General features: G+C 41.2%; 1 protein-coding gene across 2 annotated transcripts in view; it reads right to left on the bottom strand.

Annotated features, from left to right (window-relative positions):
• Positions 1-4,059: 4,059 nt before the first annotated feature.
• Positions 4,060-14,290, bottom strand: part of LOC122564098 (eosinophil peroxidase-like) — a 49,887-nt gene continuing 39,656 nt past the window's right edge. For both annotated transcript variants that reach the window (XM_043718659.1, XM_043718660.1), the window contains exons 11-14: positions 14,029-14,199; positions 8,853-9,090; positions 6,260-6,465; positions 4,060-5,044 (exon numbers count right to left, since the gene is read on the bottom strand). In XM_043718659.1, the coding sequence (XP_043574594.1) occupies positions 4,836-5,044; positions 6,260-6,465; positions 8,853-9,090; positions 14,029-14,199 (824 nt within the window). In that variant the 3' untranslated portion in view covers positions 4,060-4,835. The remainder of the gene's footprint in view (positions 5,045-6,259; positions 6,466-8,852; positions 9,091-14,028; positions 14,200-14,290) is intronic.

Genomic DNA, 14,290 nt, shown 5'->3' with positions numbered 1-14,290 from the left:
CAGTTGATGTACTTATAGAACGAAGAACAACACAGCACAGGAATAGGCCCTTCAGCCCTCCAAGCCTGCGCCAAAATATTTTGCCCTTCCATACTAAAGCTGTCTTCACCAACAGGATCCTTATCTCTCTATATCCTTCCTATTCATGTATTTGTCTAGGTGACTCTTGAATGCTCCTATTGTACCTGTTTCCACCACCTCCTCTGGCAATGTGTTCCAGGTACCCACCACCCTTTCTGTGAAAACATCTATTTTGAACTACTCCCCACATCCTCCATTCATCTTGAACATATATTATGGCAAAACGTCAAGTTATTAAATGATTCACGGCTATTTTAGTAGTGGTAAAGATGCAGTGTATTGATATTTTAATTATTTTTGTTTGGTAAGTTGCATTGTCAAGGATTCCAGATCTCTGAAGCATGCACTTCTGCAATTTAATGAGTGTGTCATATTTCCACAACTGAAACCTGTCATTAAAAAGAACCAAGTCATGGTATTGGAGCGCATAACTTTTCGAAGTAATGAACTGGGTTATGTTCATAGGATAATCCAGTATGAAAAGAAAAACATCCAGTTTGCCCTTGTATGAGACCAGGTTTCAATGAGAAAGATGTATAGGTTTGGTCCCCTGACATGGGCAATATTGACATTTGGCAAAAGAATTAAACAAGGGCCAGAAGACTGATGCTGAGATCAGAGTCAAAAAGTGTGGCGCTGGAAAAGCACAGCCGGTCAAGCAGTATCCAAGGAGCAGGAGAGTCGACATTTCGAGCATAAGCTCTTCATCAGGAATGTTTGGGAAGGATGAGGGTGCAAGGGGTCTCATAGATAACTCGGAATAGGAGTGGGACTGGAATGAAGGTACCTAGGAATGTGGTAGGTGGATGGAGTTGGGGGGGCGTGGGGAGGTGATGGTGATAGGTTGGAGTGGAGGGTGGAGTCGATAGGTGGGAAGGAAGATGGACAGGTAGGACAGTTCAAGAGGGTTGTGCTGATTTGGAGGGTTGGATCTAGGATAAGGTGGGGGAAGGGGAAATGAGGAAACTGGTGAAATTGACATTGATTCCTTGTGGTTGGAGGCTCCCATGAGAGAAGATGAGGTGTTCCTCCTCCAGTCATCACATCTCCTGATGCTGAGATAAGTTTGAAAAGGTTATCCACCCAAATATCATATATCATAGAAAAAGATTGGTATCAATGACAATTTCCTTGTGAGTACTCGCACGAAAGCATTGGACTTGTTGACAAATTATTTCAATTAGATAGGGCGGGAAATATCAGATGCTTATAAGTTACGCAAAGAATGAAATAGACTCAATGTGGATTTGTTTTCATTTTCCAGAGAAGAAACCAGTTGAACAAATTGGTAACTAAGTTTTAATTCATTATACCATTTCAAAAGGGAGCATCACCATTTCGTGGCTGATCACAGAAATTAGGTAAAGAACAGTAAAAGTCATTGTTAGTGTGATCTCCTGAAATATTTCAGTGAGGCCTTTTTCATGTTTTCCTGTCTAATTGACTTTCAGTTCTTGATCCAGTGTTACATCATCTCAGTAAACTAAACGATAGCTAAAGAGTAAGATGCTTGTTGGTGTTTTTGGTAAAGTATGATAATTATATGGAACAGGCTGGTATTTGCCGGCTAGACCTTTTTGCAAACTTGTAAACAAAAAAATCAAATTGCCCAAACTGGGTTAACTTATAAATCATTATCTATAAATGACAGTGAGAAGCAATGAGAGGTGAGAACCCAGAGTTCATGTGACTTTATTGTAAATATCATAATATCAGGATTTTGATTTTCATACCGTGTGTTTTCATAGAAATAAACATTTTGAAAGGACAGTTCTACCAAGCTGATGTCCGCAGATGAGTAGCCACTGTGTTCAAAACTGAGCCACGAAAAATTTATTTAGAATTAGGCACATTATCCATTTTAGGCCAATATAATTTATACCTACATTAATAATTGGATCCAATTCTATTCTAAGACCACATGATCAAAGCAGAAGAATACCAACCTACTTTATATGGAATAAAAGAATCAATCATCAGTGTTAATGAAGGATCAGCCTCAAAGAAACCAGGAGCAACACACCTCCATCTCATAATTTTCATTCTGTGAGGGGGAAGAACTGTTGATGGAGAACTAGTGAGTGAGGGGCTGGAGCTGAAACCAGCTGAAACTGGTCTGGATTATGAACACATTGTTAACCTGATGATAGGTGATCTGTCACATTGTAAATCTCACCTTGATCCTTTCCAAAAAATACTATCTTTAGATTGTTGGTGGACGTGAAAGAGAATTCTCATTGGCCAAGATCTATCACAGGAATTCAATTGGTCAAAGATTGACAAGCAGGTTTGATGAAACTAGTTTCATGGCATGTCACAGCAAAACAGTCACAACAATAAACAATAGTAAATAGGAACAGATTGATGGCCCCATGAGTGTAGAGTTAAGAACACAAATGAGAACTATTTTATCTTTCTAATGTTAGACAGCATTTGGGATATAAAGCATCTGTTCCCAATATTCAGTTACTAACAGCACTGAATTTGAATTTGCAGAGTCAGCCTTTAGCAGACACAATGACCCAACATTGTGTCCTTATATGAATATTCAATAATGAATTTCATGGAAGAGTCTCTCGATGATCGAGATATTCTGACAATACAATAGCAAGCATTAACTACAACAAAGTTTGTAAGAAGATTTGTAGCTCGGGTGCTCGCAACAAAGCAGTAAAAAACCTTATTTTCTTCAAATTGTTTATCACAGTATAATTTGTAATTGACAGTATTGATGGTATTGACAGCACAGAAAATGTAGATATTCCTCTAAATGGTTGTTAGTCATGTGTTTATGTACATGGGAGATTTACTGTCCTATTAACTTGTCTGTTACATTATGTTATCGTAAGTTCACATTGAATATTTTTTTCAAAATCTGACGCCTAAAGGTGGGCCAATCAGTTTGCAATGTCTATAGTTTGGCCCAGGTGAGAATTAATGAGCACAAGTTAAACATTTCAATGCATTTCAGGAGTTGCTGAGACTGACAATGTAGCAGAACATTGACAGAGAATTGATGAGTTAAACAGGGAGGTGAATGGTACGTGAATGGTACATGAACTTTAAGTAGGACTAAAGTTTCCACAACTGTTAAAAATAAATATATAGTGAATGGAACTCAGTTAGTTGAAGGGGCTATCGATTGAGAATCATGATGAACAGTCTCACTTCTAATTCATGTACTGAAATTGACAAAGAAGCAAAGAAAATGTTGGAATTTCTACCAATGCATTGAAATGCTACAGTCAATTATTCCTTTAACATTCTCTCAATGGGCCAGATTTTTTTTTGGTGGGGGGTGTGTGTGTGTGTGTGTGTAATAAAACAAACCAAAATTCAAAATATTCAGAAAATGAATTGAGGAAATCATGTTTGCTGTGTGATTAAGAAATTGTTTTATATTCATCTGTGAAAATATATCTCAGTTACAGGTGGTGCCTAGGTTTCTGAGCTCAGGTTACTAAAGATATCCAGCAATAGTTTGAAGGGGGTTCAGAGGAGATTCACAGGAATGATCTTAGGGTGAAGGACTTGTCATATGAGGAATGGCTGAAGACTCTAGGTCTATACTCAATGGAATTTAGAAGGTTGAGGTGGGTTCTCAATAAAATGTACAGAATACTGAGAGGTTTGGATACAGTGGAAGTGGAGAAGATCTTTCCACTGGAAGGAGAGACATGGACCTGAGGGCACAGCCTCAGAGTGAAAGGAGATCTTTTCAAACTGAGCTGAGGAGGAATTTCTTCAGCCAAAGGATGGTGAATCTCTGGAGCTCATTGCCACAGAGGGCTGTGGGGTTCAAGTCATTCAATGTTTTTATGACAGAGATAGATAGTTTCTTGATTGATAAGGGGATCAAGGGTTACAGGGAGAAGGCAGGAGAATGGTGTTGAGAAACAGATCAGCTTTGGTTGAATAGTAGAGTAGACTTGATGGGCTAAGAAGTCTAATTCTGCTCCTTATGGTTACACGGTCTTGTGGATCTTGTGTCTTTAAGAACTCAATTACATTTCTGCTTATTCAAAAATTGATACACCCCAGATATCTGACAACTGAACATTCCTTTTCCATATTTATAATCTCTCTGGCTGCAATGAATTGGCTTTCCTTGTTTTAGTTTGTTAAACTAAAGTTTGATTTTATCTGGTTCTTTTGAAATTATAGCACCGGTTTAAAGCATGTCCAGGTAGGCATTTTTGGTTCAGTGCCACATTTATGTCCTTTCAATGCTATTGGTCCAGTGGGATTTTGAACTTTATGTGGTCTTGACTGATTGAGTTCTGAAAGAATTCCGAGGGTGGATCAGCGCTTTTATCTTAAAAGTGCAAATTATTGCAGATACAAGAGGTCAGAAATAAAAACAAGTACTGGAGAAGTCAGTTGGTCTGGCAATATCTTGTGGAGACAGAAACAGATGTAATGTTTTGAGTGCAATATGACTCTTTTCCAGAACTGATTGTTTGAATTACAGTCATATTGGATTCATAATTTTAAGCCTATTTCTGCCTTCACAGATGCTGCCAGACCTGCTGAATTTTTTCAGCATGTTCTGATTTTAAACTGTAACATCTAAGCTTCAAGCTAGTGCTAACATTTCCAGAAAGAGAAGATCAATAAGAGACAATGGAATGTGTATGGTGGGGTCGGTGAAGGAAGGGGGACGATGATTTGAGAGGTGACCTCATCACAGATTAGCACTCTGATGATGGCAGTGGCAATTTCTGTTTTTTGTTTTTATTTTTAATCTTTTGGACTCAATGCCAACCATTGGCAGTCACGATGCACTGGATTCCGTGTGCATTTATGCAGCCAGGTGGTTCTCGGTTCCACTGTCCATTACTCAGACAGGTTATCGTGTCTCCCCCCATCAGTTCATATCCGGACTTACAGCCATACCTGACTGAAGATTTACAGATGGAGAAGTGGCCGTGATCAACAAGAGGAACTGAGCCACAAGGAGTCACTGTAGATGGAACAAACCGATATTAATTAGGAGAAAGAAAGCTGAGAGGCATGGAGAATATTTGAAGCATCACGCACATCACAAAACAATGTTTAGGTTGCTAGAAGCTAAACAGGCAAGTTAGTAAAGAAAGATAAATGAAGATTCACCGTGGAGTGGATGATGTAGAATGTGGAAACAATTTCCACCTCACAGTGTTTGCCACATATGAAAACAGAAGTAAATGTGAAATGATAAACACCCTTTCAGTCAAGCACACTTGCAAGGAGGATTTGTTTCGATATCAAGCAAGCACATATTTATCCAATCCCCGATTCCCAACTAAGCACATGGAGAAACTGAGAGGAATTTCCTCTTGACCCCTGAAAGTAACAAATGATCAGGACATTGATTGATTTGTATATTCCATCTTCTCAGTAATGATCAGTTACATTCTCCACATGATTCACCCACTGACTCAGCTTTCAAAGAAACATCCTGTTTATAATGAAAAAAAAAGTCCACTTTGCATCCATAGAAGGACGGTGCGAACCAATATTTCTTTCATTCATCACCAGGAAAATTGGCAAACACAACTTACCAACTGTCCACAGAATGACTACTCAACATGACTATCTATCCTGAAGCTAACTTGCAGAAACTATACCTTGACACTGGATACCACTGGACTCTAGTCCAGTTCATGTCACTCTCAATGTTTTAGAAAAATGTGGGCGAAGTCAAAAATTCAGACTTGCACTCCAGTGCAGTTTTGGATGAATGCTGCACTTTCACATTTGCTTTGGTGAGGCAGTAAACTGACAGTGATTGAAGGGATTAAATAAGAATGGAGATAAGCCAAAAGCAGCAAATACATTATCAGAGAAGTGTAGATGGCATAAATGGGTTCAGGAAATAATTAGCTGGTTCTGGGGAGAGGAGGAATTGATCAATTATGGGAGTTGATTCAAGGTATATGCAATTCGATGATGACAGTGATTTTAGTGGCAGGTCAAGGAGGTGAATAAATGAGCTGATCTAATAGTTAGCTCTACACTTCCTGCTTCTAATGTTATCGTTCTTAACCTCAGTGACTGTTCACAGTCTCATCTCTGAGCTTTCCTTTGCTCATGTATTACACCAGCACATTTGATCAGCATTATAGACAAAAATAACTGAACCATAATACCAGCTTAATACCATAATGAAGGCTGGCCCAGTCCTATCACCCCATACCTTCTAAATCTTCCTTCCATGCACTCAGGTCGACCTGTGGGATCTCACTGCAGTTTACATATCCAATTGGGAATGGACGGAATTTAAAGGCATTCTGAGGAAGGAACTGAATCCCTGTGTTATCACAGATTATCCTGGACAAGGAGATGTCTTTAAGAGCCTGACGCTGGTGGGCAGGAAATGTTTCATCATTTTCCCACCAGAATCTGAAAAACAAAGGGAGATCATTTATTGTTAAGTCTCTGGAATTTTCAGATCAGAGACAACTTGTTGATTAAAACAGTGTCCAGACATTCCTGACTGAATGAGCTGCTGAGAAGGCTGGGAGTGTTAACGGATGTTCATTGATCCCATGTAAGATTATGATGAGGGAGAGGGATTTGGATTTCCTGAATTGTTTCTTAGTCTGAAGATTTAATATAAGCAATTGTATTCACTGTAAGATGCAGAAAACACACTTGTCACTTTTTGTCTTGACCATTCTTTAAACTGTAATGTTTTAGATCAAAACAATGCTGATGGTGGAGGATTATTTTTCAGACTGGAGGCCAGCAACCAGTAATGTCCCACAGCAAATAGTGCTGGATCCACTATTGTTTGTCATTTATGTAAATGATTTCAATGGGAATATAGGAAGCACGGTTAGTAAGATTGTGGATGACACCAAAATTGGTGGTATAGTGGACAGTAAAGAAGGTTATCTAAGTCTACAACAGAATCTTGATCGTAGAATAGAATCCCTACAGTGTGGAAGCAAGCCATTCAGCCTATTGAGTCCACATTGAACTTCCGAAGACCATCCCACCCAGCCCACACCCCTACCCTATAACCTTGCATTTCATATAGCTAATCCACCTAGCCTGCACATCTCTGGACATTATGGGAAATTCAGTATGGCCAATACACATAACCTGCACATCTTTGGAGTGTGGGATGAAATGGGAGCACCCAAAGGAAACCCATGCAGAGACGGGGAGAATGTGCAAACTCTATATAGATAGTCTCCCAAGGGTGAAATTGAACCTAAGTCCTTGGCACTGAGGCAGCTGTGCTAACCACTGGGCCAAAGGCTGAGGAATGGCAGATGCAGTGTAATTGAAATAAATGTGTGGTATTGTATTTTGGTAAGACGAACAAGAGCAGGTCTCGTACTGTTAATAGTAGGGCCCCGAGTAGTGTTGTCGAACAGAGGTACATAGTTCCTTAAAAATGGTGTCAAGGATAAACAGGATGGTGAAGAAGGTGTTTGGCACGCTGACCTCCATTGGTCAGAGTATTGAGTACAGGACTTGGGCTGTCATGTTGTGGCTGTACAGGACAATGGTGAGGCCACTTTTGGAATATTGTGCGCAATTCTGGTTGACTTGCTACAGGAAGAATATTATTAAATTGGAAAGGATGCAGAAACGATGTACAAGGATGTTACCAGGACTGGAAAGTCTGAGGTATAAGGAGAGGCTGGATAGGCTGGGACTTATTCCCTGGGGTTTGGGAGATTGAGGGGTGACCTGATAGAGGTTTATAAGATCATAAGGGGAATAGATAAGCTGAATCGCAAATACCTTTTCCCGGTAGGGGTGGGGTGGGGGCAGTGGTGGTTCCGAACTATGGGGCATAAGTTTAAGGTGAGAAGAGTAAGATTTAAAAGGGAGCTGAGGGGTAACTTTTTCACACAAAGGGTGGTTCATATATGGAACGAGATGGCAGAGGACGTGTAGATGCCGGTACACTTACAATATTTAAAAGACATTTGAACAGGCTTAAAGGGATATGGACCAAACGCAGGCAAATTGGACCATTACAGTTTGGGAAACCTGATCGACATGAACGAGTTGGACCAAAGGGTCATTTTCCGTGCTGTGTGAATATAACTGCATGTTGTGACTAAATGGACTAGATGTTAACTCTGAACTTGCAAGGAATGGCTCAATTGGCATTGCTGATGGTAGGATGGCTAAGCCATGTACTAAAGCTGATTACCATGCATACACAAACTAGATGTCCCATGAAATTTGGACAGGCCCAGACCAATAATAGCCGATGAGAATGGTGAGCTGGGCAGTAGGTGGTTAATTTTAAGGGGGAGCTGCTCACTCCATGTTCCCACTGAGCACCAGAAATGTAATTTGGAACTTATCCATCCTGCTTCTCAACTTGGTCTGACTGGGTGGAGTGTGCACAGAGCAAAATACACTCTGGAAATTCAAGCGAGGTCCTCAATGCATCATAGGGTCTGGATTAGCACCTAATATAGAGGCTTGTTCCTGAATCTGAGGAGCTCTTGCACTGAGCTTGGAAAGCCTCTGGGGCAGAATAACTGGGATTGGAAGGCATTAACTGTAGCATGGGGACTGTAGGTTTGCTGCTGACCAATTGCCATAACCAAACCAAACATCCCCATCTTTCACCATTGGTACTATGAAGGCATTTCACACTGTTTCTAAATGTTATGAGATATCTCTGAAGCAGATGGCACTTGAACCCATGCCTTCAGGCTCAGAGGTAGGGATACTACCATTGTGTCACAAAAGCCCACAACTATGAGGCCCCAAATCAATGAATCTCAAAATTTGTAACTTTTTTTGTTCCTTACCTGTCTCCATCTCTCAGATTCTTGAATTGTTGTCCTATTAAACAAGCCAACAAAGGGCCTACTCTGCCACCTTTTACGAAGGGTTCGGAGATTGCCCCTAACCACACGTCGATATTTTCTGGAGTTCCATACAAGTCGATGAGTTTCTTTGCTAAAGCAGTATTGCAGAGGACCTTAGAGAGCTGACCCTGATTTCTGGGTGCTGAAAGGCCACAGAATCTCCGCCAAGCATTGTAACCTGTGAAGTTCAGAGAGTGTGAAACATAAAATATATCTGTTATGTATATGACAGATCTGCCTACTATAAAATATATCTGTCTACTATATGTTACATTGGAAAAAGTGCAATAAATTTTATTTTATTGCTACATAAATGCTGAGGTTAAAATGTTTGGCGAGAGATCAGCTGTTAGGTCTCTGATAAAGACTTTCTGAAGCTAAATGAATGAAGGTTCATAGAATGATACAGTGATACAGACATATATTTTCCTCTCTGGTGGGGAGTGAAGTAACTAAATAAGGCAAGAATAAATTGGTCGGATTTTAATATTGAGAAAATCTGGCTTGATTTCCCTCAAACCTTAAATGATGACTTCAGAATCTTGTCCTTCAAAAATGACTAGCCTATTTCCATGCAGTGGCATCTCATTTAAGACCAGAAGACTATAGGAGCAGAAATTAGGCCACTTGGCCCATTGAGTCTGCTCCACCGTTCAATCATGGCTGATAAGTTTTTCCAACCCCATTTTCCCACTTTCTCTCCGTAACCTTTGATCCCCTTGGCAATTAAGAACTTATCTATATCTGTTTTAAATACACTCAATGATCTAGTCTCTACAGCCTTCTGTGGCAATGAATTCCGCAGATTCACCGCTCTCTGGCTGAAGAAATGTCTCCTTATTTCTGTTCTAAAAGATCTTCCCTTTACTCTAAGGCTGTGCCTGTGCGTCCTCATGTCTCCTACAAATGGAAACATATTTCCAATGTCCATTTTGTCCAGGCCATTCAGTATTCTGTAAATTTCAATCAGATCCCTCCTCATCCTTCTAAACACTATCAAGTATAGTCCCAGAGTCCTCAAAGGTTCCTCATATGTTAAGCCTTTCATTCCTTGGATCATTCTCATGAACCTCCTCTGAATCTTCTCCAGGGCCAATACACCTTACCCGAGATATGGGGCCCAAAGTTGCACACAATACTCCAAATGTGGTCTGACTAGAGCCTTATAAAGCCTCAAAAGTACTTCTGCTTTTCTATTCTAGTCCTCTCGAGATGAATGACAATGTTGTATTTGCCTTCCTAACTACCAACTCAACCTGCAAGTTTACCTTAAGAGAAACCTGAACTAGGACTCCCTTTGCACTTCCAATTTCTGAATTTTCTCCCCATTTAGAAAATACTCCATGCCTCTATTCGTCCGACCAAAGTGCATGGCCTCACACTTTCCCACAGTGTATTCCATCTGCCACTTATTTGCTCACTCTCCTAACTTGTCTAAATCCTTCTGCAGCTTTCATGCCTCCTCAATACTACCTGCCCTCCACCTACCTTTGTACCCTCTGCAAACTTAGCCAGAATGCCCTCAGTTCCTTCATCTAAATCGTTAATGTATAAAGTGAAAAGTTGTGGTCCTAACACCGAGCCATGTGAAACACCACTAGTCACTGGCTTCCATCCTGAAAAGGACCTTTTTATCCCCACTCTCTGCTTTCTGCCAGATAGCCATGCTTCTATCCATGCTAGCATCTTGCCTCTAACACCAGGGGCCCTTGTCTTGTATGGCACTTTATCAAAGGTCTTCTGAAAGTCCAGATAGATAACGTCCATTAGCTGTTCTTGGTTTAACCTCCTCATTACCTCTTCCAAGAACTCTAGTAGATTTGTCAGGCATGACCTCCCCTTGACGAAACCATGCTGACTTTGTCCTATTTTGCATGCACTTCCAAGTATTCAGAAATCTCATCCTTCACAACAAACTCCAAACTCTTACCAACAACTGAGGTCAGGCTAATCGACCTATGATTTCCAGTCTTTTACCTTGCTCCCTTCTTAATTAATGGAGGGGTTACATTAGCGATTTTCCAGTCCTCTGGGACCCTCTGTGACTCCAATGATCTCTGAAAGCTCACATCTAAACCTCCCCCACTATCTCTTCAGCTTTCCCCTTCAGAACTCTGGGGTATAGCCCATCAGGTCCAGGTGATGTATCCACTTTCAGATCTTCCAGTTTTTCTAACACCTTCTCCTTGGTGACGGCCACCATACTTATCTCTTCTCCCTAACTCTCTTGAATTTTTGGGATGTTACTCATGTCTTCTACTGTAAAGAATGATGCAAAGTAATTATTCATTTCTTCAGCCATTTCTTTCCTCAGCCATACCAAACTCACTGTATTGCACTTCCAATTCTCCCCTTCTCCAGAGACAAACTAGATGGTTTAAAAACCCAACACCTAAAAGAGAGCGATAGATGGTAGCTGCAGCTCACTGAATACTCATACTATCCATTAGGTCACAACCTCTTCTTCACCATGTCCCTGTATGGTCCATGGGCATCTTGCTCCCTGATCTTTCATCTGAGCAAGTGGGCATCAGCAAACTGCCATCCTCACCACATCCCCTTGCCCACTCTCGGAGCAACTCAGAAGCCATTAGAAGCCCTCAACACCTATAATACTCATGCTTCTGTCAGGTCTCTTGGCACACAGAGACAGCCACACGTCACATGCTTCTGTGCAGAATGCTTAAGCAGTGACATGGACACTCGCATTAATTTTCTTTCTTAGTACATCCTGACTTTAGCACTTGAATGTATTCAGTCTCTACGTGGGTGACATTACTTTCTTAGAGCAAATTGACTGTAATGCTTAGTTTCAGGTTTCCAGCCTCTCTGGAAAGAGAAATAGAGGCTTCCACAGAAAATGCCAGACTTGCTGGTTTTCTCCAACATTCCCTCAGTATTTTTTTACAGCTTTCCAGTGACAGCTGTTATGCTGGACTCTGTAGCTTGCATTGATATTCTAGTGCATGAGGACCTGAGCATTCAGTTACAGATTGGCAATCATTGCTGTTTAGCTTGTTCTTTTTCAATGTTGGTGGAAAGGCCAATAGCTTGTGATGAAAGAGAACACTGAACATTTATGTTTCAGACAGGTAGGGGATGGCTGTATATCTGTACAATACCGTGCTACAGCAATCTCAGAGCAACTGACACAGCAAGCACACTTCAAGTAAATGTTGATGTGTGAAAGACAAAGGGAAAAAGTCCTTGGTGGGGTGAAGGGAGATTGCATCAGTCAGAGGCTACTGCCACAGACAAGAGGCTCACCTGACTACAGGAACCTGACCACAATCAATCAGTCAGGTGCTTGGTCTTTAGTGAATCGAGGGATCTGTGTCCTTATAGGGGAGGCGATGGGATTATTGCTAGACTTTAATCCAGAGAGCCAGGTGATATTCTGGGGACCTGTATTCAAATCCCAGCCTTGGCAGATGGAGGAATTCAATCAGGCTCCGGAATTAAGTATCTAATGATGATCACAAATACTTTGTGGATTATTGGATGAAGTCATGAAGGGTTAAGCCAGAAACATTAACTCTCTTGCTCCTCAGATGCTGCCTGACCTGCTGTGCTTTTTTCCAGCGCTACACTTTATCAACTCTGACTTCTCCAGCATCTGCATCCTTAATGTCTCCTAATACCCATTCACTAATATCCTTTACAGAAGGAAACACCCATTCTTATTTGGTCTCGCCTGCATGTGACTTCAGGCCCACAGCAATGGGCTCATAACTGCTGGCTTAGCCAGAATTTAAATGAATTCATTTTTTTTTAAATTCTGAAGGTCAAGTGCAACCAATCTGGGATTTAGGTAGGCGGAGCTGCTATTGAGACAGTGTCTGTAGGTGGGCAGTAGTCAGTTGGGCCTTTTCTGTTAAGTCTGTCCAAGAGGTAGGCCACAGTCAACCCTAGTGGTTGGGTCCATAGTGGGCAGGAGCTTATGGGGTGTAGTCCAATGAGCCGTGGGGAAAGCGAACAGCTCTAGTCTGGAATAGGATTCATTATACTGGGTTGATGAGGGAATAGACACTTATAGGGAGCAATTTCAGATCGTAAGATGACATTTTATACTGAGTAAAAGGGCACCAGGAGCCATCAATAGAGACATTCACATAATGCTGACCTCCACTTTGGGAGGGGATGGCACCAACAAAGGCTTGAAAATTTCCAAAAATCATAGATTCAGATAGTAAAATGGGCACACAGGCAATGAAATAAAGGGGCTTAACCAAAATGAGGGGGCGACAGTAAAGTCACTGGGGCTGCAGGAAGGGAAACTGAAAATGAAACATGAGACTGGAGAAATCTATGGGTGGCAGGTGAAAACTGCAGGTCACCCACATGAACATACAATTGGAACCTTGCCATGTCAGATCACAAGTTAACTATACAGTAACTTCACAAGATGGCTGCCAACACATGAAATGTGGGCAAAGTCAATCACTATTTCTATCCTGAGGTAGGAATTAACAACTTTGAGTTTGAGATTCTTCTTGGGCCAAATGTAGTTATTATGCCTTCACTGATTCATTAGTGGCACTCATCAGAGGTCACTCCATTTCCAAAATACAGATTTCAAATGATGAACTCAAGAAATGTCTCTTGCCTTCTTGCAAAGTCAGCTAAAGTATGTCATGAACAACACAGAACCTAAAAGTGGAAACTCCCTTGCTAGGTTTTGGTAGTTTTCCTTCATGTACTCCTTGCTAAAGCCCACTTTCCCTTGTAAATGCTCTCTGGCATTTCAGAGAGGAGCTGATGTGCCCTTTCAATCATGTGACATATAATAGCAGCTGAGATACCCAGAGGTGTGATTCTGATCCCATTTTCCACAGTCTCTGATGATTTTAAGATGATCCCATAGATTGTTTCTCAGTTCCTCACCCAATACCTACTCTCTACTACCCAGCACTGGACTTCAGCCTTTCATCAGCCTTTCCATATCATTTCCAATCAGCGCTGAGTGAAATCAGTTTTTCTCAGTGAGTATAACCAATATGTTCCTGCTGGCCTCTTGATAATGTGGCTCCAGACATTGAAATTATTGTATTAACTCACATTTTTACAAATTTGCTTTTCAGAGTCAAACTCTACCCAGTGTTTGCTTTCTACTTACCTGGGAGTCCATGATCCCGGGAACGCTGCATATTCAGGGAACCCAGGTCCATTCCTAAATGAGTGGTCAGTTCAAACAGTTTCTCCCGCAATTCGTCTGGTAACATCTTGTCCTGTCTCTGTAGTTTGGCTGGTCTGCCCAACAACCCTCGCATGAGGGGATCGACTCCACCTAATACACACAGACACATACACAAAACAAGACTCCTTCATCCATCTCCCAGTTTGACAACATACTGTCTGACATGCAGCTGGTGGTACAG

Source organism: Chiloscyllium plagiosum, chromosome 28, assembly GCF_004010195.1.
Source record: "Chiloscyllium plagiosum isolate BGI_BamShark_2017 chromosome 28, ASM401019v2, whole genome shotgun sequence".
In the NCBI taxonomy this organism is placed as follows: Eukaryota; Metazoa; Chordata; class Chondrichthyes; order Orectolobiformes; family Hemiscylliidae; genus Chiloscyllium; species Chiloscyllium plagiosum.
The sequence above is the reverse complement of the archived record's forward strand: the minus strand, read 5'-3'. Positions and strand labels throughout refer to the sequence as shown.